This window comes from Delphinapterus leucas, chromosome 2 (genome assembly GCF_059928025.1).
Source record: "Delphinapterus leucas isolate spDelLeu-1000000601 "Yukka" chromosome 2, BTC_Dleu_Yukka2, whole genome shotgun sequence".
Classification (NCBI taxonomy): Eukaryota; Metazoa; Chordata; class Mammalia; order Artiodactyla; family Monodontidae; genus Delphinapterus; species Delphinapterus leucas.
In genome coordinates this window covers 83431-110192 of record NC_143130.1, presented here as the reverse complement: position 1 = coordinate 110192, position 26762 = coordinate 83431, and the positions used below count along the sequence as shown (strand labels likewise).

Sequence of the window (26762 nt, the reverse complement as noted above, 5' to 3'; positions counted from 1 at the left end):
ATGCAGATGGCCTTCCCTTTGCCACAGCGCCTTCTGTGGTGGAGACCCACGACACAGATGACACAGACTGGGACTCTTTCTGGCTACATCTCACCTGCTTCTTTCAGGAAGGTTCCCTTAGGTTTATACTTCTTATCCTGACCCTTACATTGATCCCTTTCCTTCTTGAAAAACCTGTAAACCAGCCCTGTTTGCTAGGACTGAGTGCTTTCCCTTGATTACAATCCATATCCGTGGGTGAGATCCTCTATTCCACCAACCGATTTTCAATCCTCAGTCGGTTGACTCGAACCATGCAGAACCGAGGATGTGGAGGGTCGACTGTACTGGCTAGTTCATATAAAAGACTTGAACATCCACGGAGTTTGGTATCTGCAGGGGGTACTGGAACCAATCTCCCTCGGATACCAAAGGACTATTGTAATTTCCCTTGATTTGGGGCTCAGATATTTGTTTTCTAACATAGTCCTCTCATCTTGATGTGGAAGGTCTAGCTAGCATAGGCAGAAATATGAAGTCAGTGAGTTACTGAATTATCAGACCGTTCATTGTTTAGCGAAAGCTTGCCCATTTTCACCTCCTTGACTTGGATAAACTCATCTAGGTTGCCCTCTCCCAATCACCCCATCATGTACTTCATGAGGGGGTCAATCGCTTTTGTCTTCCTTGGTTCCTTTTAGTGTTTCTCCTCTTCTCTGTGCTTCTTTCCTTTTTTAAAAATGCATTTTCTTTTCTAATTAATTAATTTATTTTTGGCTGTGTTGGGTCTTTGTCGCTGTGCACGGGCATTCTCTAGTTTCGACGAGTGGGGGCTACTCTTCGTTGCGGTGCGTGGCTTCTCACTGCAGTGGCTTCTCTTGCTGCGGAGCATGGGCTCTAGGTGCAGGGGCTTCAGTAGCTGTGGCACGTGGGTTCAGTAGTTGTGCCTCGTGGGCTGTAGAGCGCAGGCTCAGTAGTTGTGGTGCATGGGCTTAGTTGCTCCGCGGCATGTGGGATCTTCCCGGACCAGGGCTCGAACCCGTGTCCCCTGCATTGGCAGGCAGATTCTTAACCACTGCTCCACCAGGGAAGTCCTGTGCTTCTTTTTTGAGGAGACTTAACTCTAGAAGTTCTTGGTCCCCTAGGGCTCAGGAAATACATTGGCAGTGGGCAGGGTGGTTGCTGAATAAAATGAAGTGTGCTCAGACACAAGTGTTTAGGGGCAGCTATCTCATCACTGAATTCTTTAGTGGAGAAGCCATACTGGCCACTTTAATAAATAAGCCCCAACATTTTAGTGGCTTACCACAACGAAAGTGTGTTTCTCACTCATGTAACAGTCACTGTAGATGTTCCTGGTGAGTGAGTACCTATCCTGACCATGGTGATTCAGGGACCCAGGTTCCTGCCAACTTATGGTGTCACAGTCCAAATGGCCTCTTTTGTTGCCTGTGTCTAGGTGGCAGATGGGACAGAGAACTTCTTAAAGGTCTTGGCCTATAGGTGAAACACATCACTTCCATGCATATTTTGTAGTCGACTACTGATCTCATTGTCACATGTGTAAGTCAAAGGAATTAGAAAATGTAGTCCTTGATAGGGCAGTCATGTTTCAATTAAATTCCATATTACGGAAAGGTAGCACAATGTTGGTTGAAGCAAGCACTCAATGTCACTTCTTTACATTACATTAAAATACATTTCCAGATGGATCAATATTTAAATGCACATTTTCTCCTCTTCAGCAAGTGGTATTGGGAAAGCTGGACAGCCATTGTAAATCAATGAAGTTAAAACACATCCTCTGGGCTTCCCTGGTGGTGCAGTGGTTGAGAGTCCGCCTGCCGATGCAGGGGACACGGGTTCGTGCCCTGGTCCGGGAAGATCCCACATGCCATGGAGTGGCTGGGCCCATGAGCCATGGCCGCTGAGCCTGCACGTCCGGAGCCTGTGCTCCGCAACGGGAGAGGCCGCAACAGTGAGAGGCCCGCGTACCGCAAAAAAGAAAAAAAAAAACACACACCCTCTCACCATACAAAAAAATAAACTCAAAATAGCTTAAAGACTTGTTAACATGACACCATAAAACTCTTAGAACATAGGCAAAACATTCTCTGACATAAATCATGCCAATGTTTTCTTAGGTCAATCTCCCAAGGCATTAGAAATAAAAACAAAAATAAACAAGTGGGACCTAATCAAACTTACAAGCTTTTGAACAGCAAAGGAAACCATAAATAAAGCAAAAAGACAACCTACAGAATGGGAGAAAATATTTGCAAATGATGTGACTGACAAAGGCTTAATTTCCAAAATATAAAAACAGCTCATACAACTCAATAACAAAAAAAACAAACAACCCAATCAAAAAATGGGCAGAAGACTTAAATAGACAGTTCTCCAAAGAAGACACACAGATGGCCAATAGGCACATGAAAAGCTGCTCAACATTGCTAAAAATTATTAGAGAAATGCAAATCAAAACTACAATGAGCTACCACCTCACACCAGTCAGAATGGCCATTATTAAAGAGTCTACAAATAACAAATGCTGGAGAAGGTGTGGAGAAAAGGCAACCCTCCTAAACTGTTGGTAGGAATGTAAATTGGTGCAGCCACTATAGAAAACAGCATGGCAGTTCCTTAAAAAACTAAAAATAGAACTACCATATGATCCAGCAATCCCACTCCTGGGCATATATCCAGAGAAAACTCTAATTCAAACAGATATACGCACCCTAATGTTCACAGCAGCACTATTTACAATAGCCAAGGCATAGAAGCAACCTAAATGTCCGTTGACAGATGAATGAATAAAAAAAGATGTAGTACATATACACAACGGAATACTACTCAGCCATGAAAAAGAATGAAATAATGCCATTTGCAGCAATATGAATGGACCTAGAGATTATTATACTAAGTGAAGTAAGTCAGAAAGAGAAAGATAAATACCATATGATATCACTTATATATGGAATCTAAAATATGACACAAATGAACTTATTTTTGAAACAGAAACAGACATAGAAAACAAACTTATGGTTACCAAAGGGTAAAGGGGGTGGGGCAGGGGTAAATTAGGAGTTTGGGATTAGCAGAGACAAACTACTATATATAAAATAGATAAACAACAAGATCCTACTGGATATTGACTGTATTCAACATCCTGTAATAAACCAAAATGGAAAAGAATATGAAAAAGAATATGTATTTATATGTATAACTGAATCACTTTGCTGTATACCAGAAACTAACACAACATTGTAAATCAACTATACTTCAGTAATAAAAAAAAGGAGTGAATTTTAAAAATTTAAAGTAGATTATAATCACTGAAAGGGAAACAGCTGTCTATTATGAAACAAAATCCAGAAGTCATTTTAAAAACATTAGTTAATTCAACTACAAACAGAAGGCATGGCAACCAGCAAAATGGGGATGGGAGAGTAGGGGGGTGGGGAGACTCATGACTCAAAACGGTCATTTCATTAGTATATGAATGGTTTCTATAATCAAGAAGAAAATTCTAACGGTCCAAAAGGGAAACCAGGAAAAGATATAAGATGATAGTTCACCCAGAGAGGAAATATGGTGAGTCTAAGCAACAAATTAAAAAAGTAAAATCAAAATAAGATACCAGTGGCACAAATCAAACATTTTAATGACATTCTGGGACAGGCTGTGGCAAAACAAAACTTCATGAACTGCTTATGAGGGTGTAAACTGATACAGCTTCTATGGATTTTATCATTAACTCTGGAATTTAAAATGGGATATCCTTGGGCTTCCCTGGTGGCGCAGTGGTTGAGGGTCCACCTGCTGATGCAGGGGTCACGAGTTCGTGCCCCGGTCCGGGAAGACCCCACATGCCGCGGAGCGGCTAGGCCTGTGAGCCATGGCCGCTGAGCCTGCGTGTCCGGAGCCTGTGCTCCGCAACGGGAGAGGCCACAACAGTGAGAGGCCCGCGTACCGCCAAAAAAAAAAAAAAAGGGGATATCCTTTGGCCCAGTAAATCCCTTTCTACAAAAACATCTCACAAATATAGTTCTTGTGCTCTAAGTAAAAGACATTCATTCACTTAGCACTGTTTATATCAGCAAAACACTCTAAAAGACCCACAGATCTATCAATAGGGTTATGGCTCATTAATTTATGTTTCACCCATACCCTGGAAAATTATAAAGCAATTCAAAAGAGTAAGATAAGTCTACATGCAGTCAAGTTAAGATCCTTTGACATATTTGGTGAACAATGTAATCTGCATACACAGTGCAATAACACTCAAGGAAAAGATATACCTCCATATATTTTGATATGCCTGCAAATGCAAAGAAAACGGTTTGAAAGGATAAACACCCACTTTTTAACACTTCCGTTAAGAGGAGGAATGGGACAGAAGGAAGTTTTAGGGTTGGCTTCTGGGTTATTTTCTTCTTTTTCACTTTTCATTCTATGCATTTACTTCTAACTTTTTACAAGGGGAATGTTATGTCTGTAGTTAAAGAATAAAAACAACTAAATTAGGTGTACCAGGTTCACCAAAGCCTTACCCTGAGAACCATGCTTCTGGATGATCCCCCCAAAGGTAAAAGCTGCCACTTAGAACACATGACATATCTGTGCTATTTGTGTGTGTGTGTGTGTGTGTGCGCGCGCGCGCGCGCGGGGGGGGGGGCCGGGGGGGCGACCGTGAACCAGCCAAATTCTGCCAATAATTTGTGAGTCCTGTAGGACAGGCACGATTCCATTCGCCGGTAAGACGTGTTTCTTGTATTCACTGAATCGTGAGAGGCTGGGCGCAGGGACACATTTGGGGCTGGTTAGGCTACCATGTGGCCGCCAGCGAAGCTCCAGCCTCCGGGCGCGAGCAGCCCGGGCTCAAACAGACTCCCTCAGAATTTCTCCAGGAAACCGTCGGGTGGGTGGAGATGGGCGCTCCGTCCAGCAGCGCCCTTCCAATCTGCTGTCCTGTTTGAGAACGTCGCCTTTCTTTCCCGGAAATGAGCCTTATTGCAGCTAAGGTTGCGCCAGAGGCGGCGCCCGGGCGGGAGGCGGGGCAGGAACCGGGGCCCGTAGCTCAGGGGCCGGAGGCGGGGCCGGGGCCGGACTCGGAGAGACGGCCGTAGCCGCCGGCAGGGCCCGGCTCCGAGCCTCTCCCGGCTGCAGAGCCCGAGCCGGAGCCGGTCTCGGCGTCGGGTCCGGGACGGGAGCTCGAGCTGGGCTGGGCTGCGGGGCAGCGCGCAGGGGCCCCGCCGGAGTCGCAGCCTCTGCCGGCGTCGGAGTCTGAGAACGGAGTGTCCGAGAGGCCCCGCTGCCCCACCGACTGCCTGGAGGTGCCGCTCTCCTGGGCCTTCCGGCGGCTGGGATGGGAGGTGGGCTCGCACCCCTGGATCTTCTTGCTGCTGCCCATGGTTTTAACGGCCGTCCTCGGCGCTGGCCTGATTCACCTGCCCAAGGAAGAAGACCTCGAGGAGCAGTACACCCCGATAGGGAGCCCCGCCAAGGCTGAGCGACGCTTCGTGCAGGGACATTTCACCGCCAACGACTCCAATCTCTTCTCCATCGCCAGGAAGAGCACCGGGGTCAATTATGCTTCCATTCTAGTGATCTCCAACACCAACTCGCTGCTGGAACAAGAAACCTTGTCAGAAATTAGTGAAGTGGACGACGCGGTTCAGGCTTTGACTGTGACACAGGCAAACGGAACCCAGATCCTCTACAATGAGGTGTACTCGAAGAACCAGGGCTACTGTGTACCCTCCCACCCACTCTTGTTCGCCTGGAAAACGAACAGTGTCCTCAACCTGAAAAACATCACCTTCCCCATCTACAGCCTAGCCGGCCAGGTCGTGTACCTGGCCAACATCCTTGGAGGAACTGTGTTAGGCGAGAGCATGGGACTGAGCCAGTTACTCCTGGAGGCCAAAGCCATGCGGCTGCAGTACTACCTGAAGACTGGCGAAGGAGAGGACAGCGAACGCAGCAAGACGTGGCTGATCCACTTCCTGAACCAAGTTGGCAACCTTGAAAAGAGTCTGGCCTTGAAGAAGATCCAGGTACCTAGCGGCTGGGGCTTTACAGGGAGGCTAGGAGAAGGTGGGAGGGATAAGAAGACTTGTTCCAACAGCACTCCCTAATTACTTGATGGAGCCCTTGACTTGAAGCTGGGTGTGTTCTGCTGTATTTGGTCCTTAATCCAACTTTCGTAACATAGCGCACTGAAGAATGCCACAAAAGAATCTAAAAGAGTGGATATATGCATATGTATAACTGATTCACTTTGCTGTACACCTGAAACTAACACATAATTGTAAATCAACTATACAACAAAATTTTTTAAAAATAAAATAAAATAAAAAAGAGAGCTAAGACCTAAAAAAAAAAAAAAGCCAGAAATCTTAAATCCTTGGTAACGTTTTGCTGAAAAACACAAATTGTACATCCTCAAGGTGGTTCTGTTCAGTACAGACATTGATCTTAAGGTTTAGTTCGGTTTTCTGGTCAAATTACTTTGAAATTTTTACTTTTAGTTAAAGTCTTTGCTGTTTCTGGGAGCCCCCTAAAATTTGTTTAGAGTTCAGTGGAATAAAAAAAACCAAATATATAAGCAAAAGTTCCATGGTTTTGTTGAAAAAGAATGCTGAGCATTTAAAAAGTAAATTATAGCATAGTGCCAGGCACATGGTAGCTGTTCAGTAATTGCTGGGCTGGCAAACCTAATACTCTGAACAAAACTGGTGAAAGTGAGACACCTTCTGGAAAAAGCCTTTGAATACCCAGTCCTTAATGAAATGATATTTGTGCAGTTAAAATAGTAAAAGATAACAACCTAATAAAAATTTAGAAAAAGCCAAAATGTCTATAGTTATCACTGATTTTTTTATATAAGATTCAGATTTCATATATTCAGGAGTTTTAAACTTTAGATTTTTGAAATAAACTTTGGAAAGCATGCCAGAGATTTGTGGGAAGAAGCAAATCTTTATTACCTTCTTTATTCTAAAATCATAATCCACATAGTTTGATTCTTTACTGAATTTTAATGTTTCAATCAATAAGCTATAGTGTTTCAATATCATTTGTAACACACACAGTATCAGAATTAAAAGTTACTTATCTGAGTATCTTTTTGTGGCAGGTGGTCTACTTTACATCACTTTCTAGACAACTGGAATTTGAGGCAACTTCTATGACAGTGATCCCCTTGTTTCACTTGGCATACCTTCTAATCATATTATTTGCAGTCACATCATGCTACAGGTAAAAGACTTTTATTAGTTTTTTAAACACTAACTTTAAAAAATATTTTATTGTGGTAATATATATGTATATAATGTATATATAATATATGTAACATAAAATGTACCATTTTAAAAACCATTAAAAAACAGTTACTTATTTATTTAATTATTTGGCTATGCCAGGTCTTAGTTGCGGCACATGGGATCTTTATTTGCAGCATGTGGGCTCTTAGTTGTGGCATGCAGGCTCTTAGTTGTGGCATGCGGGATCTAGTTTCCTGACCAGGGATCCAACCTGGGCCCCGTGCACTGGGAGCATGGAGTCTTGACCACTGGACCACCAGGGAAGTCCCTAAAAACCATTTTTAAGTGTACAATTTAGTGGCATTAATTACATTCACACTGTTGTGCAACCATCACAATTATCTCTTTATAAATATGTTCCATCACCCCAAACAGAAACTCTGTAACCATTAAGCAATAACTCCCCATTGTCTCCCCCAAGTCTTGGTTACTCTTTAATCTACTTTTTGTTTCCATGATTTTGCCTATTGTAGAGATTTCATATAAGTGGAATCATACAGTATTTGTCCTTTTGTGACTGGCTTATTTCACTTAGCATAATGTTTTCAAGGCTTATCCATGTTGTAGCATGAATTCCTTTTTATGGCTGAATAATATTCCATTTTATGTATATACCACATTTTATCTACTTATCTGTTTATGGGCCCTTGGAATATTTCCATCTTCTGACTATAGTGAATAATGCTGCAATGAACGTTGGTGTACAAATCTCTGTTTGAACTTGTTTTCAATTCTTTTCAGCATATACCTTGGAGTAGAATTAGTGGGTTGTATGATAATTCTCTGGTTAGCTTTTTGAAGAACCACCAAACTATTTTTCACAGAGGCTACACCATTTTATATCCCACCAGCAATGTGTAGGTTTTCCAATTTCTCCACATCCTCACCAACACTTATTTTCTGTTTTATTGATTATAGCCATCCTTGTAGGTATAAAGTGACATCTCATTGTGGTTTTGATTTGCATTTCCCTAGTAACTAATGATGTTAAGTATCTTTTTTATGTGTTTACTGGTCATTTGTATATCTTCTTTGGAGAAGTGTCTATTCAGGTCCTTTGCCCTTTTTTTTTTTTTTTTTTTTTGTTTGTGCCACACAGCTTGCAGGATCTTAGTTTCCTGACCAGGGATTGAACTCGGGCCCTTGGCAGTGAGAGTGTGGAGTCCTAACCACTGGACTGCCAGGAAATTCCCACATTTGCCTATTTTTAATGAAATTGTTTGTCCTTTTGTTGTGTTGAGTCCTATTGTTGATGAGTACTTTATATATTTTAGATATTAAATCCTTATCAAGATATATGATTTGCAAATATTTTCTCCCACTCTGTAGATTATCTCTTTACTTTCTTGATAATGTCCTTTAATGCACAAAAGTTTTAATTTTGATGAAATTCAACTTATTTATTTTTATTTTTGCTACTTGTGTTTTGGTGTTATATCTAAGAATCCATTGACAAGTCCAAGGTCATGCACATTTACCCTGTGTTTCCTTCAAGAGTTTTATGGTTTTAGCTCTGAAATTTAGGTGATTGCAATTTTTAATTCATAGTTGTATGTCATGTGGAGTAGAGGTCCAACTTAATTCTTGTACATGTGGAAATTCAGTTGTCCAAGTACCATTTGTTGAAGAGACTGTTCTTTCCCAGTTGAATGGACTTGGCATCCTTGTCAAAAATCAATGGGCTGTAGATGTATGGGTTTATTTCCAGAAGCTCAGTTCTAGTCCATTGGTCTATATGTCAATCCATATACTAGTACCACTCTGTTTTAATTATTTAGCTTTTTTATAAGTTTTGAAATCTGGAAATCTCAGCTGTCCATTTTTTTTTTAATTTTAAGGTTATTTTGGATATCCAGGGCTCCTTGTAATTCCATATGAATTTGAGTGTTGCCCTTTCCATTTCTGGAAGAAAACGCCATTGGAATTTTGATAGAGATTGTGTTGAATCTGTAGATTGCTTTGGTGAGATTGTCATTTTGACAATATTAAGTCTTCCTCCCCATGAACTAAGAATGTCTTTCCATTAATTTAGGTCTTCTTTAGTTTTCATCAATGTTTTGTAGTTTTCAGCATACACGTCTTTCACTTCTTTGGTAAAATGCATTCCTAAGTATTTCATTATTTTAAACACTAAATGGAATTACTTCTTTAAGTTCGCTTTGAGATTGTTCATTGTGCATGGATAGAAACCGCTGAATCCTGTGTGTTTATCTTATAACCTGCAGATTTACTGAATTTGTTTACTAATGTTAGTAGTTTTCTTGTGGGGTCTTTGGATTTTTCATATATATAATCATATAATCGGTGCAAAGAGATAGTTACAATTCTTCCTTTCCAATTTGAATTCCTTTTATTTCGATTTCTTGTCTAATTGCTCTGGCTAGCACTTCCAGTACAATGTTGAATATCATTGGTGAAAGTGGGCATCGTTATCTTGTTCCTGATCTAAGGTGGAAAGCTTTCCATTTTTCACCATTGAGTATGATGTTAGCTATGCAGTTTTCATTATTGACTTTATAACTTTGAGGAACTTTCCTTCCATTCCTTGTTTTTGAGTGTTTTTATCATGCAAAGATATTGGAATTTGTCAAATGCCTTTTCTGCATCTTTTGAGATGATCATGTGGTTTTTATCCTTTGTTCTATTAGTGTGGCGTATTACATTGATTGATTTTCCCATGTTGAACCACTCTTGCATTCCTGGGGTAAATCCCATATGGTCATGATGTATAATCCTTTCAGTATGCTATTGAATTGTGTTTGCTAGAATTTTATTGAGGATTTTTGTATCTATATTTCTAAGAGGTATTATCTGTAGCTTTCTTGTGATACCTTTGTGTGGAATTGATATCAATGTAATGATGGCCTCATCATATGAGTTAGGAAGTGTTCCCTTCCTTTCAACTTTTTGGAAGGGTTTGAAAAGGATTGGTATTAATTCTTCTTTACATGTTTGGTAAAATTCACTAGTGAAGCCATCTGGTCCTGGACTTTTTTTGTTGGGAGGTTTTTGATTACTGATTCAATCCTTTTACTTGTTACATGTCTGTTGAAATGTTCTGTTTCATCTTGAGTCAGTTTAGGTCTTTGTGTATTTCTAGGAATTTGTGCATTTTATCTAGGTTATCCAGTTTGTTGGCATAAGTTGTTAATAGTAGTCTCTTATAATCCTTTACATTTCTGTAAGTTCAGTAGTAATGTCCTCACTTTCATATCTGATTTAGTTATTTGTATCTTTTTTATTTTCTCCTTTGTCACTCTAGATAAATGTTTGTCAATTTTGTTGATCTTTTTCAATAACCACTTTTGGTTTTGTCTATTTTCTATTCTCAATTTTATTTATCACTGTTCTAATCTTTATTATTTTCTTCCTTCTGTTAGCTTTGTGTTAGGTTTTCTCTTCTTTTTCTGGTTCCACAAGATGTCTAAATCCACAAAGTGGTTTGAGATCTTTTCTCTTTTTTAATGTAGCTATAAATTTACCTCTGGGCACTGGTGTCACTACATCTCATAAGTTATGGTATTTTGTATGTTTGTTTTCATTTTCCTTATAAATTATCTGCCTAGATGTTTTATCCATTATTGAAAGTGATGTATTGAATTTGCCAACTATTACTGTAGAGCTATATATTTCTCTCTACAATTCTGTTAATATTTGCTTCATATATTTTGGGTCTCTGTTTTGTGGTTAATTTATGTTTATAGTTGTTATATCTTCCTGATTCATTGGCCTTTTTATCAATATATAGTGTCCCTCTGTCTCTTTTAACAGTTTTTGAAATAAAGTCTATTTTTGTCTGATATCAGTATAGCCACCCCTGATCTCTTTTGGTTACTATTCATATGGAGTATCTTTTTAAATCCTCTAACTTTCAATCTATTCATGTCTTTGATATAAAGTGAGTCTCTTGTACACAGCATATAGTTGAATCATGCTGTTTTATCCATTCTGACAATATCTGCCTTTTGATTGGAAAGTTTAATTTATTTAGATTTAAAATAATTGCTGACAAGGAAGGACTTACTCCTGCTGTTTTGCTGTTTGTATTCTGTATATATTATAGCTTATTGTCCTTCATTTCATCCACTTATGCCTTTTTTTTTTTTTGGCCATGCTGCACAGCTTGTGGGATCTTTTTTTTAATACTCATCTTTTTTTTTTTTATTTTAAATTTTATTTTTTTTTCGCTGCTCCACGGCATGTGGGATCTTCCCAGATGGGGGCATGAACCCGTGTCCTCTGCATAGGCAGGCGGACTCTCAACCACTGCACCACCAGGGAAGCCCAGCTTGTGGGATCTTAATTCTCCAACCAGAGATTGAACCCAGGCCCAGGCAGTGAAAGCTCCAAGTCTTAACCACTGGACCAGTGAATTCCTGATTTATGCCTTCTTTTATGTTTAGTTTCTATTTTTCTAGTGAGCTGTTTTGATTCTTTTTTCATTTCCTTTCGTGATGGTTTTTAGAGACTTTCTTTGTGGCTACCATGGAGATTCATATAACATCTTAAATTTAAAATGATCTATATTAAATTAATACCTACTTAACTTTTAACTATGCTGCTTCTATACATCTCTGTCCTCCCTCCCTTATGTTGTTGTCATAAATTATATCCTTATACATTGTATGCACTATAACATAGATTTATAGTTATTTTTATGTCATTGTCTTTTAAATTCTGTAGGAAGTAAAAGGTAGAGTTACAAACCAAAAATACAATAATACTTGTTTTTGTATTTGCCCATGTATTTACCTTTACTGGAGATCTGTATTTCTTCATGACTTCAGTTACTTTTTTTTTTTTCCTTCATTTCAATCTGAAGGAGTTCCTTCAGCATTTCTTATAAGACAGGCCTAGTGATAACAAATTCCCTCAGCTCTTCTTTATCTGTAAATGTCTTAATTTCTCTTTCATATTTGAAGGAGAGTTTTCTGGACACTGCCTTGAAGTTGATCGGTTTTTCTTTTAACACTTTCGATATCATCCATTGTCCCTTGACCTCCATGGTTTCTGATGAGAAATCAACCTTGATACTTATTAAGTATCCTTTGTACGTGATCAGTTGCTTCTTTCTTGCTGCTTCCAAGACTCTCTTTGTCTTCGTCTTTCAATAGTTTGATTATAATGTCTCTTGGTGTGGATCATTTTGAGTTTATCCTACTTGGAATTTGTTAAGTTTCTTGGATTTGTAGCTTCATGTCTTCTATCAAATTTGGGAAGTTTTCAGTCATTATTCTTTAAATATTCTTTCTGCCTTTTTTTCCCTCTCTTCTTTTTCAGGGACACCCATAATATGTATGTGGGTTTGCTTGCTGGAATCTAACAGGTCAGTGAGGTACTTTTCACTTCTTATTTCTTTCAGCCTCTCAGACTCAGTAATTTCAATTGACCTATCTTCAAGTTCACTGGTTCTTTATTATGCCTGCTAAATCTGTTATTGAACATCTCTAGTGTTTTGTTTTTTATTTCAGTTGTACTTTTCAGCTCTAGAATTTTAGTTCCTTTTAAGTTTTTTTTCTATCTCTTTATTTAAATGATCACTTTGTTCATACATTATTTTCCTTATATCCTTGTCAGTGCTCACCTTTAGTTCTCTAAGCTTATTTAGGACAGCATTTTATAGTCTTTATCTACTAGGTCCTGTCTCTGTCTTTCCTGTCAATTTATTTTGTTCCTTTGCCTGATTAATACTTTCCTATTTATTTGTTTGCCTTGGGATTTTGTTGTTGTTGTTGTTGAAAACTTGGCATTTGACTATTATAATGTGGTAACTGGAAATCAGATTTCCTACCTCCCCAGGGTTTCCTGATGTTTGTTTGCTTGTTTGTTTAATACTGTAGTAGTTGATCTTCTTAGTGACTTTCCCAAACTATTATTGCAAAGATTGTATTCCTTGTTTATGTTGTCACTGAAGTCCCATTCCTTAGCTTGTGTTCAGCTAGTGTTTTGACAGAAATTTCCTTGCATTCCAGGAGCTCTCCCAGTCTTTTCAAAATGGTTCTGTGCCTGGACTCTCCTTCAACACTTACCCAGGGTTATGCCATGACTGGGGATTAGCCATAGGTGAAAGCTTAGTGTCTTAAGTCCTTTTTGAGCATTATATCTTGCCATGGGTGACTTTCTAAATTCCCCAGTATACACAAGCACTTGTGAATATTCTAAATTCCCAGAGAAGTGCTCCCCAGCTTCTGCCTTAGGCAGTCTTTTGTATGTTTGGGCTGTAATCTTTTGCCCTATGCATGTGAAGTTTGTTTATTCAGTTTGTGGTGTTTCCACCTTTCTCAACCTGAGTTTTGTGTTAGACAAAACAGAGGAGTGCCTTGCATCAGTCCTTCAGGTAGTCCCTAGGCAGTTTAGAACTGATATATAAAATATTATGTGAATAAGGTCTGCTCTGCTCCTTCCAGAAATAAGGACATAGTCCCACACTGGTAACATGGGCTGTTGATGCTTTAAGACTGCTGTTGCTTTAAGACTTTGCTTTAAGACTCTTGTCACTTTAAGACTATGGCCAGTTTAACACATCTGCCACTTTATTGTCACTGCCACTTTAAAACTTCTATCCCACCAGAGAGGGAGGTGAAGTAGGGCATATAAACTCTCTACAAACTTTCCTACTGTTTTAAAGGCCCCCTGCCTTTTTTTTTTCAGCCCTCTGTAAACTTTTGACTGTTTTCCAGAGATCACAGAGTTGCTTCTGACAACTTCTGCTTGTTTTTCTATGTATCGGTTGGGAGACAAGAAGTAGAAAATTCTTACTCTACATTTTTCTGATGTCTAGCAGTAAACTCTTATTTTTTAAACCTAATGACTTAAAACAAATTTTGCCCATTAGCAATAGTATGCAATCAAATGGAAGAGTAAAAAGAAATTTTGGCTGGTTTTGTTTGCTTTTGTATATGTTTATTACCTTACATGTTTGCCAGTTATGATTAGTTGTGTCATTTGGAGGCAGATGTGCTGATAGAGCTAAGAAACAAGTCTTTATTTCTATTATAAATTTGAACTAGTACTTTTAACTATACAAAAAAGTAAGGTCTAATTTAATTGACACGGGCATCTCCATTGTTCTGGTGTGGAGTTTACTTTGTTAAGCACTTGTTATCTAGGCATTAGGGTTAGCTTGAACTCTTATGGCCGGAAAGCTAAAATATGAAAAATATAAGCCAAAAAAAATAGAATTTAGATGTAGAAAGAACCTCACAAATAATATTATTCTAATGATTCTCACATCAGAGTTACAGAGAGAGCCCTAAAACCACATATTCTGAGGCCCTGCCCTATTGAATCAAGTATCTGGAGGCTAAATCTGAAAATCTATATTTCAAAAATTTCTCCAATTTATTCTCATAAGTACATAAGTTTGGGGGAAAATGATATAATTTAACTCTCTAGTTTAAGGTGGAGAAAGATGTGAGGCTCCAATAGGTAAAGGGACGTAACAACACTGGGTGCATATTTAGAGTCAATAAGCTAATTTATAACTTTGTTATTCTGGAAAGGAAGATCACATCCCTTAGAAAATAAAGAAATGAAAAAAGAAGGAAGGAAGAAAAAAGGAGGAAGAAGGGAAAGAAGGAAGGGAGGAAGGGAGGGAGGGGGGAGGAAAGAAAGCAAAATTCAGCCGTGTTAAAGTTAGTAGGATAAATAATTTTTAAAATTAGTACGGAATCTATAAGGTACCAAGAACTAGTTTGACAAAAGTCTTCTACTGGATAGTTGGTTCTGAATATACAAAGTTATGTCAATTCTTGCTTATCTGTAGCAAATAATTGTGAACAGTAATGCAGAAAATCTTGTATTGAAGGCAATTAGAAAATGACTTACATTTGTCTTTGAAGACTTTTTATGCTTATATAACCAACATATTGAACACACAGGACACATGAGGTGTAAACATAAAGCAACTTTATTTTCATCTCCCTCTGTTCCCTTTAAGTTTTGTAGGTAGAGCAAGTTCTCCCTCTGCCCCATAAAAACTGAGGCAGGCCCTGTGACTTTCATTGTCATTCTTAGGTAAGACAGAGTCCTCCAATCAGAATTAAAATGTCCATGTCCATGTAATAAACAAAAAGTGGTAACTTGATTTGAAGCTGAGGTTTCCCCCTCTCTTAGCTGGAGCACACTGCATGGGAAAACCTTTTACGGGGAAAAAAGGGCTTCCCTGCCCTCTTCTATCACTTCTTATCTTGCTGTACTAGTTCCTGGGTTGGAACATGCCCAAGGAGAAGAGGAAAGGGAAGAGGAAGATTCTTAAGCCATACATGCTGAGTGATGGTCTAATAGATGCTTTTTCTGGGTTTGAATATACAACTGATTCTCCTGTGAGAGCTTTTGTAAGTTCCTTGACATCTCTCACTCCCAGTTCTCTGTTATCACTGAGAATCTTATCTCTGTTCTGGGTGGGGCCTCCTAGACAGTCCCTAAGATATCCCCATCCTGCCTGTCTCACACACTTATATATGAAAGTTATTCCTTGCCTACATGCATTTACCTCATACAGAACCATTATTCAAACACATTTTGTGGTTCCATATTTACTGTCTTGCAGTGAAGTCATTTAAATAGTAGTAAGACTTTCTCAAAAGGTGTACTCCAAATTGAACTTCATTCTATAGTAAGTACTGGTATGTTGAGCTTCCAGACTATTTCAAAATTGTCTGACATTTTGGAAATGACAAAACTTACACCAAATGTGAGATCAATTTCAGAAAAAAATCCGGAGAATCTTTCCCTTCTCAAATACACTGTAAACTATTCTTTAGTCTTGATAGACATCATTATCTTTCAAGGAAGATGTGGATCCCTCACCAAGCGTATACATAGATTGTATTCTAAGTGGGATGATTTCTAATTTAGCCTCCCCTTAAGTGAATAGAAAATTCAGAAAATTGGCCATTTTGCTGCCAGTGATGCCTAACTGCCTGAGCATTGGAATCATATGAAGAAATTTTTAGACACTTGGATTCTGCAGCTTCTCTACAAACCTATAGATCAGAATCTGCAGAGCTGTGTTCCAGGACTGTAGGAATCTAAAGTTCTAAGACTCTTCTAAGTCATTCTGATAAACTGCTTAACCAAGGTCCTTCTTGGGGACTAGAAAATCTGCAAGTGTGTTCACCAAACAGTGCTCTACATTCACATCTTCCCTCCATTGACTATTGAACATTAAAATGAAGGTCATTTAGAAAAAGTCAACACAGCAACTAGTCAAAGTCAAGTCACTCTAGCCAATAAAATACCTCACTCCCCCATCCTCTGAAAAATTTACACCAAGAAAATCCAGAAACCTGAAAGAGGGAATGGGGATAAACATGTCACATGTAGCTTTTATCCTCATTAATCTTTCTGATTTCACAGTTCATCTGTGTTACTTTCTTATCTTAAACTCCTATAAACCAGTATTGTTACTTTAAGAAGTATTTGTTATAATCAAAGTTTGTCATAACAAAGACATTTACTTTTGCTCTGGAGTGAGACTGTGTGTGTGTGTGTGTGTGTGTGTGTGTGTGTGTATTTTTGGGCCCTGAGTTTAACTGACAGCATCAGCAGTTTGAGAAAAAGTGAGATACAGGCACAGTGTAGGTTTTTTTTTTTTTTGGTAGTAATAAGAAAGTTTAGCTATTTTAATGTGGTCCTGCCTGAATAAGGTCTTTAGTTATATTCTTGCTGTTTTGGAATCAGTAGCTCCATTGGCTTAGTTGACTCTCCCAGTTTTCAAACCAAACTTAGCTTCTCTCTCCTGCTAAAAATATCTAGAGGCAGGTATCAGTCATTTGTTTTGGAGCAGTTAGCAAATGAGTAAAGTAGAAAACCAGAGGCTGTTGTCAGTATTTTAAAATGTAAAGTCATGGGTGTTGGGAGGAAAAGTGTTAAACCCATTCCTTAATTGCTGTGTATGTATTCCCATTTCTGTTGGTCCAACCAAGAAACAGGCATAGTTTGTGTTACTCAAAATGGAGTACATATCACATATTTTTTGCAATTAGTAGCCACTTCTCTAGAGCCCACTTCTCCATCAGAGGAGAGTACGAAAATCTTTTAGAAGGAGGCTTTACTTTTTTTTTTTAATTTTTATTTTTTTTAAACAGCAGGTTCTTATTAGTCATCAGTTTTACACACATCAGTGTATACATGTCAGTCCCAATCTCCCAATTCATCACACCACCACCACCAACCCCCCACCGCTTTCTCCCGTTGGTGTCCATACGTTTGTTCTCTACATTTGTGTCTCTATTTCTGCCCTGCAAACTGGATCATCTGTACCATTTTTCTAGGTTCCACATATATGCGTTAATATACGGTGTTTATTTTTCTCTTTCTGACTTACTTCACTCTGTATGCCAGTCTCTAGGCCCATCCACATCTCTACAAATGACTTGATTTCATTCTTTTTATGGCTGAGTAATATTCCAATGTATATATGTACCACATCTTCTTTATCCATTCATCTGTTGATAGGCATTTAGGTTGCTTCCGTGACCTGGCTATTGTAAATAGTGCTGCAATGAACATTGCGGTGCATGTGTCATTTTGAATTGTAGTTTTCTCTGGGTATATGCCCAGTAGTGGGATTGCTGGATCATATGGTAATTCTATTTTTAGTTTTTTAAGGAACCTCCATACTGTTCTCCACAGTGGCTGTATCAGTTTACATTCCCACCAACAGTGCAAGAGGGTTCCCTTTTCTCCACACCCTCTCCAACATATGTTGTTTGTAGATTTTCTGATGACGCCCATCCTAACTGGTGTGAGGTGATACCTCATTGTAGTTTTGAGTTGTATTTCTCTAATAATTAGTGATGTTGAGCAGCTTTTCATGTGCCTCTTGGCCATCTGTATGTCTTCTTTGGAGAAATGTCAATTTAGGTCTTCTGCCCATTTTTGGATTGGGTAGTTTGTTTCTTTAATATTGAGCTGCATGAGCTGTTTATATATTTTGGAGATTAATCCTTTGTCCGTTGATTCGTTTGTGAATACTTTCTGCCATTCTGAGGGTTGTCTTTTCGTCTTGTTTATGGTTTCCTTTGCTGTGCAAAAGCTTTGAAGTTTCATTAGGTCCCATTTGTTTATTTTTATTTTTATTTCCATTTCTCTAGGAGGTGGGTCAAAAAGGATCTTGCTGTGATTTATGTCATAGAGTGTTCTGCCTATGTTTTCCTCTAAGAGTTTGATAGTGTCTGGCCTTACATCTAGGTCTTTAATCCATTTTGAGCTTATTTTTGTGTGTGGTGTTAGGGAGTGATCTAATCTCATACTTTTACATGTACCTGTCCAGTTTTCCCAGCACCACTTATTGAAGAGGCTGTCCTTTCTCCACTGTACATTCCTGCCTCCTTTATCAAAGATAAGGTGACTGTATGTGCGTGGGTTTATCTCTGGGCTTTCTATCCTGTTCCATTGATCTATCTCTCTGTTTTTGTGCCAGTACCATATTGTCTTGATTACTGTAGCTTTGTAGTATAGTCTGAAGTCTGAGAGCCTGATACCTCCAGCTCCGTTTTTTTCCCTCAAGATTGCTTTGGCTATTTGGGGTCTTTTGTGTCTCCATACAAATTTTAAGATTTTTTGTTCTAGTTCTGTAAAAATTGCCATTGGTAATTTGAAAGGGATTGCATTGAATCTGTAGATCGCTTTGGGTAGTAGAGTCATTTTCAGTATATTGATTCTTCCAATCCAAGAACATGGCATATCTCTCCATCTGTTTGTTTTATCTTTAATTTCTTTATCAGTGTCTTATAGTTTTCTGCATACTGGTCTTTTGTCTCCCTAGGTAGGTTTATTCCTAGGTATTTTATTCTTTTTGTTGCATTGGTAAATGGGAGTGTTTCCTTAATTTCTCTTTCAGATTTTTCATCATTAGTGTATAGGAATGCAATAGATTTCTGTGCATTAATTTTGTATCCTGCAACTTTACCAAATTCATTGCTTAGCTCTAGTAATTTTCTGGTGGCATCTTTAGGATTCTCTATGTATAGTATCATGTCATCTGCAAACAGTGAGAGTTTTACTTCTTCTTTTCCAATTTGTATTCCTTTTATTTCTTTTTCTTCTTTGATTGCTGTGGCTAGGACTTCCAAAACTATGTTGAATAATAGTGGTGAGAGTGGACATCCTTGTCTTGCTCCTGATCTTAGAGGAAATGCTTTCAGTTTTTCACCATTGAGAATGATGTTTGCTGTGGCCTTTAATATGTTGAGGTAGGTTCCCTCTATGCCAACTTTCTGGAGAGTTTTTATCATAAATGGGTGTTGGATTTTGTCAAAAGATTTTTCTGCATCTATTGAGATGATCATATGATTTTTCTTCTTCAATTTGTTAATATGGTGTATCAACATTGATTGATTTGCATATATTGAAGAATCCTTGCATCCCTGGGGTAAATCCCATTTGATCATGGTGTATGCTCCTTTTAATGTGTTGTTGGATTCTGTTTCCTAGTATTTTGTTGAGGATTTTTGCATCTATATTCATGAGTGATATTGGCCTGTAATTTTTTTGTAGTATCTTTGTCTGGTTTTGGTATCAGGGTGATGGTGGCCTCATAGAATGAGTTTGGGAGTGTTCCTTCCTCTGCAATTTTTTGGAAGAGTTTGAGAAGGATGGGTGTTAGCTCTTCTCTAAACGTTTGATAGAATTCACCTGTAAAGCCATCTGGTCCTGTACTTTTGTTTATTGGAAGATTTTTTTTTTTTTTTTTTTGCAGTACACGGGCCTCTCACTGTTGTGGCCTCTCCCGTTGTGGAGCACAGGCTCCGGACGCGCAGGCTCAGCAGCCATGGCTCACGGGCCCAGCTGCTCCATGGCATGTGGGATCTTCCCAGACCAGGGCACGAACCCATGTCCCCTGCATCGGCAGGCGGACTCTCAACCACTGTGCCACCAGGGAAGCCCCTGTTGGAAGGTTTTTAATCACAGTTTCAATTTCATTACTTGTGATTGGTCTGTTCATATTTTCTATTTGTTCCTGGTTCAGTCTTGGAAGATAATACCTTTCTAAGAATTTGTCCATTTCTTCCAGGTTGTCCATTTTATTGACGTAGAGTTGCTTGTAGTAGTCTCTTAGGATGCTTTGTATTTCTGCGGTGTCTGTTGTAACTTCTCCTTTTTCATTTCTAATTTTATTGATTTGAGTCCTCTCCCTCTTTTTCTTGATGAGTCTGGCTAATGGTTTATCAATTTTATTTACCTTCTCAAAGAACCAGCTTTTAGTTTTATTGATCCTTGCTATTGTTTTCTTTGTTTCTATTTCAGTTATTTCTGCTCTGATATTTATGATTTCCTTCTGCTAACTTTGGGTTTTGTTTGTTCTTCTTTCTCTAGTTCCTTTATGTGTAAGGTTAGATTATTTGAGATTTTTCTTATTTCTTGAGGTAGGCTTGTATAGGTATAAACTTCCCTCTTAGAACTGCTTTTGCTGTATCCCATAGCTTTTAGATTGTCATGTTTTCATTGTCATTTGTGTCTAGGTAGTTTTTGATTTCCTCTTTGATTTCTTCAGTGATCTCTTGGTTATTTAGTAACATAGTGTTTAGCCTCCATGCGTTTGTGTTTTTTACATTTTTCCCCTGTAATTCATTTCTAATCTCATAGCATTGTGGTCAGAAAAGATGCTTGATATGATTTCAATTTTCTTAAATTTACTGAGGCTTGATTTGTGACCCAAGATGTGATCTATCCTGGAGAGTGTTCCGTGCACACTTGAGAAGAAAGTGTAATCTGATGTTTTTGGATGGAATGTCCTATAAATATCAATTAAATCTATCTGGTCTGTTGTGTCATTTAAAGCTTATGTTTCCTTATTAATTTTCATCTTGGATGATCTGTCCATTGGTGTAAGTGAGGTGTTAAAGTCCCCCACTATTATTGTGTTAGTGTCGATATCTTCTTTTAGAGCTGTTAACAGGTGCCTCATGCATTGAGGTGCTCCTATGTTGGGTGCATATATATTTATAATTGTTATATCTTCTTCTTGGATTGATCCCTTGATCATTATGTAGTGTCCTTCCTTGTCTCTTGTAACAGTCTTTATTTTAAAGTCTATTTTATCTGATATGCATATTGCTACTTCAGCTTTCTTTTGATTTCCATTTGCATGGAATATCTTTTTCCACCCCCTCACTTTCAGTCTGTATGTGTCCCTACGTCTGAAGTGGGTCTCTTGTCGACAGCATGTATATGGGTCTTGTTTTTGTATCCATTCATCCAGTCTGTGTCTTTTGGTTGGAGCATTTAATCCATTGACGTTTAAGGTAATTATCGATATGTGTGCTCCTATGACCATTTTCTTAATTGTTTTGGGTTTGTTTTTGTAGGTCCCTTTATTCTCTTGTGTTTCCCACTTAGAGAAGTTCCTTTAGCATTTGTTGTAGAGCTGGTTTGGTGGTGCTGAATTCTCTTAGCTTTTGCTTGTCTGTAAAGCTTTGATTTCTCCATAGAATCTGAATGAGATCCTTGCTGGGTAGAGTCATCTTGGCTGTAGATTCTTCCCTTTCATCACTTTAAGTATATCATGCCACTCCATTCTGGCTTGTAGAGTTTCTGCTGAGAAATCAGCTGTTAACCTTATGGGAGTTCTCTTGTATATTATTTGTCATTTTTCCCTTGCTGCTTTCAATAATTTTTCTTTGTCTTTAATTTTTGCCAATTTGATTACTATGTGTCTCACAGTGTTTCTCCTTGGGTTTATCCTGTATGGGACTTGCTGCACTTCCTGGACTTGGGTGGTATTTCATTTCCCATGTTAGGGAAGTTTTCGAGTATAATCCCTTCAAATATTTTCTTGAGTCGTTTCTCTCTCTCTTCTCCTTCTGGGACCCCTATAATGCGAATGTTGTTGTGTTTAATGTTTTCCCAGAGGTCTCTTAGGCTGTCTTCATTTCTTTTCATTCTTTTTTCTTTATTCCGTTCTGTGGCAGTGAATTCCACCATTCTGTCTTCCAGGTCACTTATCCGTTCTTCTGCCTCAGTTATTCTGCTATTGATTCCTTCTGGTGTAGTTTTCATTTCAGTTATTGTATTGTTCATCTCTGTTTGTTTGTTCTTTAATTCTTCTAGGTCTTTGTTAAACATTTCTTGTATCTTCTCGATCTTTTCCTCCATTCTTTTTCTGAGGTCCTGGATCATCTTCACTATCATTATTCTGAATTCTTTTTCTGGAAGGTTGCCTACCTCCACTTCATTTAGTTGTTTTTCTGGGGTTTTATCTTGTTCCTTCATCTGGTACATAGCCCTCTGCCTTTTCGTCTTGTCTATCTTTCTGTGAATGTGGTTTTTGTTCCACAGGCTGTAGTTCTTTTTGCTTCTAGAAGGAGGCTTTCATACTTTTTGTTAGCCAGATACATATTGAACCAGCTTTGAAATACAGGAGCTATTTAGGATCATGTTTAGGGCTAACTGGAGTCACAGGTGGGTGAGAAGACAACTGGATATAGGTACTTCCATTTGCTGTTGTGTTCCATTCACACTCCTTTGAAGATCAGAGTGGAATTAACCATCTGCAGTGTTTTAGTATATCTTTGTGGTCCTGAAATGCCAGTCAGTGGATTTGTGCTTGGCTAGATGTGTAAGAATCAACCAGTATAGTTTGGTAAAAGTACAGATTCCCAACTTTTCTGTCTCCAAACTCCCTTTTTTTTTTTCAGTTGGTCTGGGCTAGTGCCTGGAAATTAAAGTTCTCCAGCAGACAGGTATGAGAATTATTGCCCAAGAGGGCTCTGTATAGGTGTCCAATTCAAGAATGTTATGAATTGCTGGAATTTCAGTATGGAAGCTACCACTACAAGTTCCATGATTTTTCCCTCCAAATTTACAGGTGTGACTGTATATGAAACAAAATGTGGGTTGCAGCCTTTGGAGTGATTTCTGCTGCCTTGGCAGTGGTGAGTGGCTTTGGCCTGATGTTGTACATTGGGTTGCCATTTGTGATCATAGTTGCAAATTCAGCATTTCTTATTCTAGGTGAGTAAAACAAAACGTGAGGCTGCACATTGTGTATGTGGGGGTGTGGGGTGGATAATGGAAGGAGACTGTGTTAGATTAAGCAGAATAATTATATTTAGGTGGCTCTACAGATCCAAAATGGGGCATCAGGAAAGAAGAAAATCAGACGGAATTCTGAGTCTTTAGAGTTAGAAAAATCTAGTACCCCAAATGGAAAAACACAGACCAGGGACATGAACAGGCAGTTCACACACACACACACACACACACACACACACCCAAACACACAAAATCCAAAATACTAGTCACTGAAAATATAAGAAAAAATATTTGACCTTTCAGTAAATCAAGGGATGCAAGTTAAAACAAAAGTGAGACATCTTTGTTTTCTTTTCTTATTAATGAATATTAGCAAGATTAAAGGTTTGGGGAATGTTGTATGCAAATGAACACTCATGTTCTGCTGGGGGAAGTTTGTAAATTGGTGCACTTTTAAAATACAACTTTGCAACAGATCAAAAGAGTTAAAAATTTAAAAGGGAATACCTTTGACCTGCCAACTCCACTTCTAGGAGTTTGTCCTAATTATTGGACAAGTGCTCACAAAGTAGAACGTGTATTTCATTTCAGTGTGATTTAGAATAGGAAAAAACAAGAACAACCTAATCCCATATCGACATGGGATCGATCCACTCAAACATAGCATATTAAAGTTTTGGAATCCTATTCACTCTTTAAAAAGAGGTAGATATAAAGTGTTAAATGAAAAATGCTGGCTATGAAACAAGATGTTTAAAATAGATATACAAATATATGTGTATATTTGTATAGAGCAAATTCTGGATGGCTATACTTAAAATATTAGGAAGGATTATCCCCAAAGGGTGGAATTACAGTTGTTTAAATTTTTTCTTTGCATTTTCCTGTACTTTCAGGATTTATTTTACAATAAGCATGAGAAGATAAATATGTTTATATTTTGGAAAGTAAGCAACTTGGAAGAAATAATATTTGATTTCTTAGGGGAGACAGTGGAGGAAACCTTCCTAGTACACGCTCACACTTAAAATATAAGAAAGCTCTCAGTGTTCCCACAGTCATAAATAACTATAGTTAAAATCTATGCAACCGATTTAATATAAAGCATCTTCGTACTGTCTGTGTATACATAGAAGTATGAGTGTAGGGGTGTGTGTGTGTATGAGTGTGTGTGTGTGTGTGTGGGTTGTGATTTCAGTAACTCAAGAAATATACGAGGACAATTTTTGAACAAGGTTCTATAAAGAAAAAACTGGTTTTTAAATACCTAATAAATATCAATGAGTTTATTCGTCGTCCTTAGTACCTCTGATTCTTCCCTTTTGTTCAGCTGAATACAACTGAAATCCACAAAGCTGGCAGCAGGGGGAGTGTCAGGATGCAGTTTATGACACACTACGTAAACCTGTGTCAGTGTAGGCCCTCGTACCACATGTTAGTTCCAAGTACTGATTTTGTATCAATGTACACAGAAACAGAGGTGTACATGAATGAAAGCAGTAGAAAGCTTGAGGCAGACGAAATTTGTCTGCAACATGCTCATGCTGTCCTTTGTAGTCCCATTTCTTCTCTGTGGTCCTCCTCTCCTAGCCTTCATTGATGGTTTCAAAGTCCTCAGATGTTCTCCTGTCCTCTTTATTCCAAACCAATCAGGAAACGTCATTGTGGAAAAGACTGATTACCTTAGTAGGCATTTAATATGTAAAGGATTCTTAATATTTACTTTGGTGCATATTTCTGATCTCAAGAGAGCCTGCATTTTATTGTGATAATGCCTTAACCTGGGCAAGTGAAGTTTGAATGATAGCCTTCTGGGTATCAAAAACAGACTAGCAGGAAAACTGCATTTGTGTGTGTGTGTGTGTGTGTGTGTGTGTGTGTGTGTGTGTGTATAACCTATGGGGTGCCTCTACAATCAGCACATTGATAGCTAGATGCTAACTGTAGAACAGATAAATCCAGCTCATATTTTAAGCAACAGTATGTTGGCTCAGCATTAGTGCACTAGAATAAAATGGTTTATGGGAGAAAATGGTCTCTTAAGTATTCTAATGGAGTCAAGGATACATTGCTAATCCCACTTCACCTAACACCCAGCAGCCAGGTTTCCTGACTCATCATTGAAACACCCTAAATGATGACTAGGAGTAGAGTATACTGTGCTCTGTGCAAATAGGAGTACGTGCAAAGCACAGAGCTACTACAGAGCAAGGAGCGATAAGTTCTGTTGTGGATTCAGAGGCAACCAGAGAAAGCATCACAGAAAGAAGTATCAAAACACAGATTGAGGAAGATAAATAAGACCTTAAGAGATGGACAAAGAAATGGTGTGAACTGATCTGTTTAATGTTTAATGGATGTTCATATGTATGAAGATTCTGTTTCTTTCTTTAACAGGCATTGGGGTCGATGACATGTTTATCATGATTTCTGCCTGGCAGAAGACCGACCTCGTGGATAGCATAAAAGAACGCATGTCCAATGTCTATTCAAAAGTGGCAGTGTCCATTACAATCACCAACATCCTGGCCTTCTATACAAGAATTATGACCTCTTTCAGGTCTGTACAATACTTCTGCATCTATACAGGAACAACTCTTCTCTTTTGTTATTTTTATAACATCACCTGTTTTGGAGCATTTATGGCCCTGGATGGTAAAAGAGAAGTAGTTTGTCTATGCTGGTTGAAGAAACCAGAAACTCCTGACCAAAAATGTTCCTCATTAAAAAAGCCCTGCCGCCTCCCATGTAATTCTCTCCGAGACAAACATAAAGCTGATATCCACCCAATGAATTTGTTCTTTAGAGACTATTTTGGTCCTTTTCTCACAAGCACTGAGTCCAAGTTTTTGTAGTGCTTATATACATTTTGTACATCATAAGTAGTATATATGGGTGTTTCCAAGTGCAGAAAGGTTTAGACCTCCGAAATTTGGCAAGTGATGACTCCTACATCACACCGTATTTTAATGTAGAAGAAGAACATTTTTCAACTTATGGTCCCAGGGTTATGGTTATTGTTACTGAAGCTCTTGACTGTTGGGAAGGAGATGCTAGGCAAAAATTGGAAAAATGTCTTGTAGATTTTGAAAGCAGTGACTATGTAGATAAAAATCTTACAGAGTTTTGATTACGAGAATATGTGAAATATATGGAAAACCACCATCACGATGTAAATGATGATAACTTTTCTAAAAAATATTCCCAATTTTGTAATAGATTCTCCACTTTTTATGTATGATATTAACATTACATCATCACAGGAAATCATCTGTTCCCGGGCCTTCATTCAGACCATGGGTGTTTCTTCTTCAACCAATAAGAAGCTGATGTTACTCCAGTTCCGAGACATGGCTGAAAAGTGTGAAATTCCCCTAATGGTGTATAACCAGGCGTTCATATATTTTGATCAGTATTCTGCAATATTAGAAAACACTGTTCGAAATTCCTTGAGTAATCTTGTCATTTGTATAG

The 26762-nt window shown here is 38.4% G+C and overlaps 1 protein-coding gene across 1 annotated transcript in view; it reads left to right on the top strand.

Annotated features, from left to right (window-relative positions):
- Positions 1-4967: 4967 nt before the first annotated feature.
- PTCHD3 (patched domain containing 3) overlaps positions 4968-26762 on the top strand; it is a 46023-nt gene continuing 24228 nt past the window's right edge. The window contains 6 exon segments of the mRNA XM_022580705.2: positions 4968-6038; positions 7121-7242; positions 23122-23267; positions 25686-26135; positions 26138-26468; positions 26470-26761. Of these exon segments, the coding sequence (XP_022436413.2) occupies positions 4983-6038; positions 7121-7242; positions 23122-23267; positions 25686-26135; positions 26138-26468; positions 26470-26761 (2397 nt within the window). The 5' untranslated portion in view covers positions 4968-4982.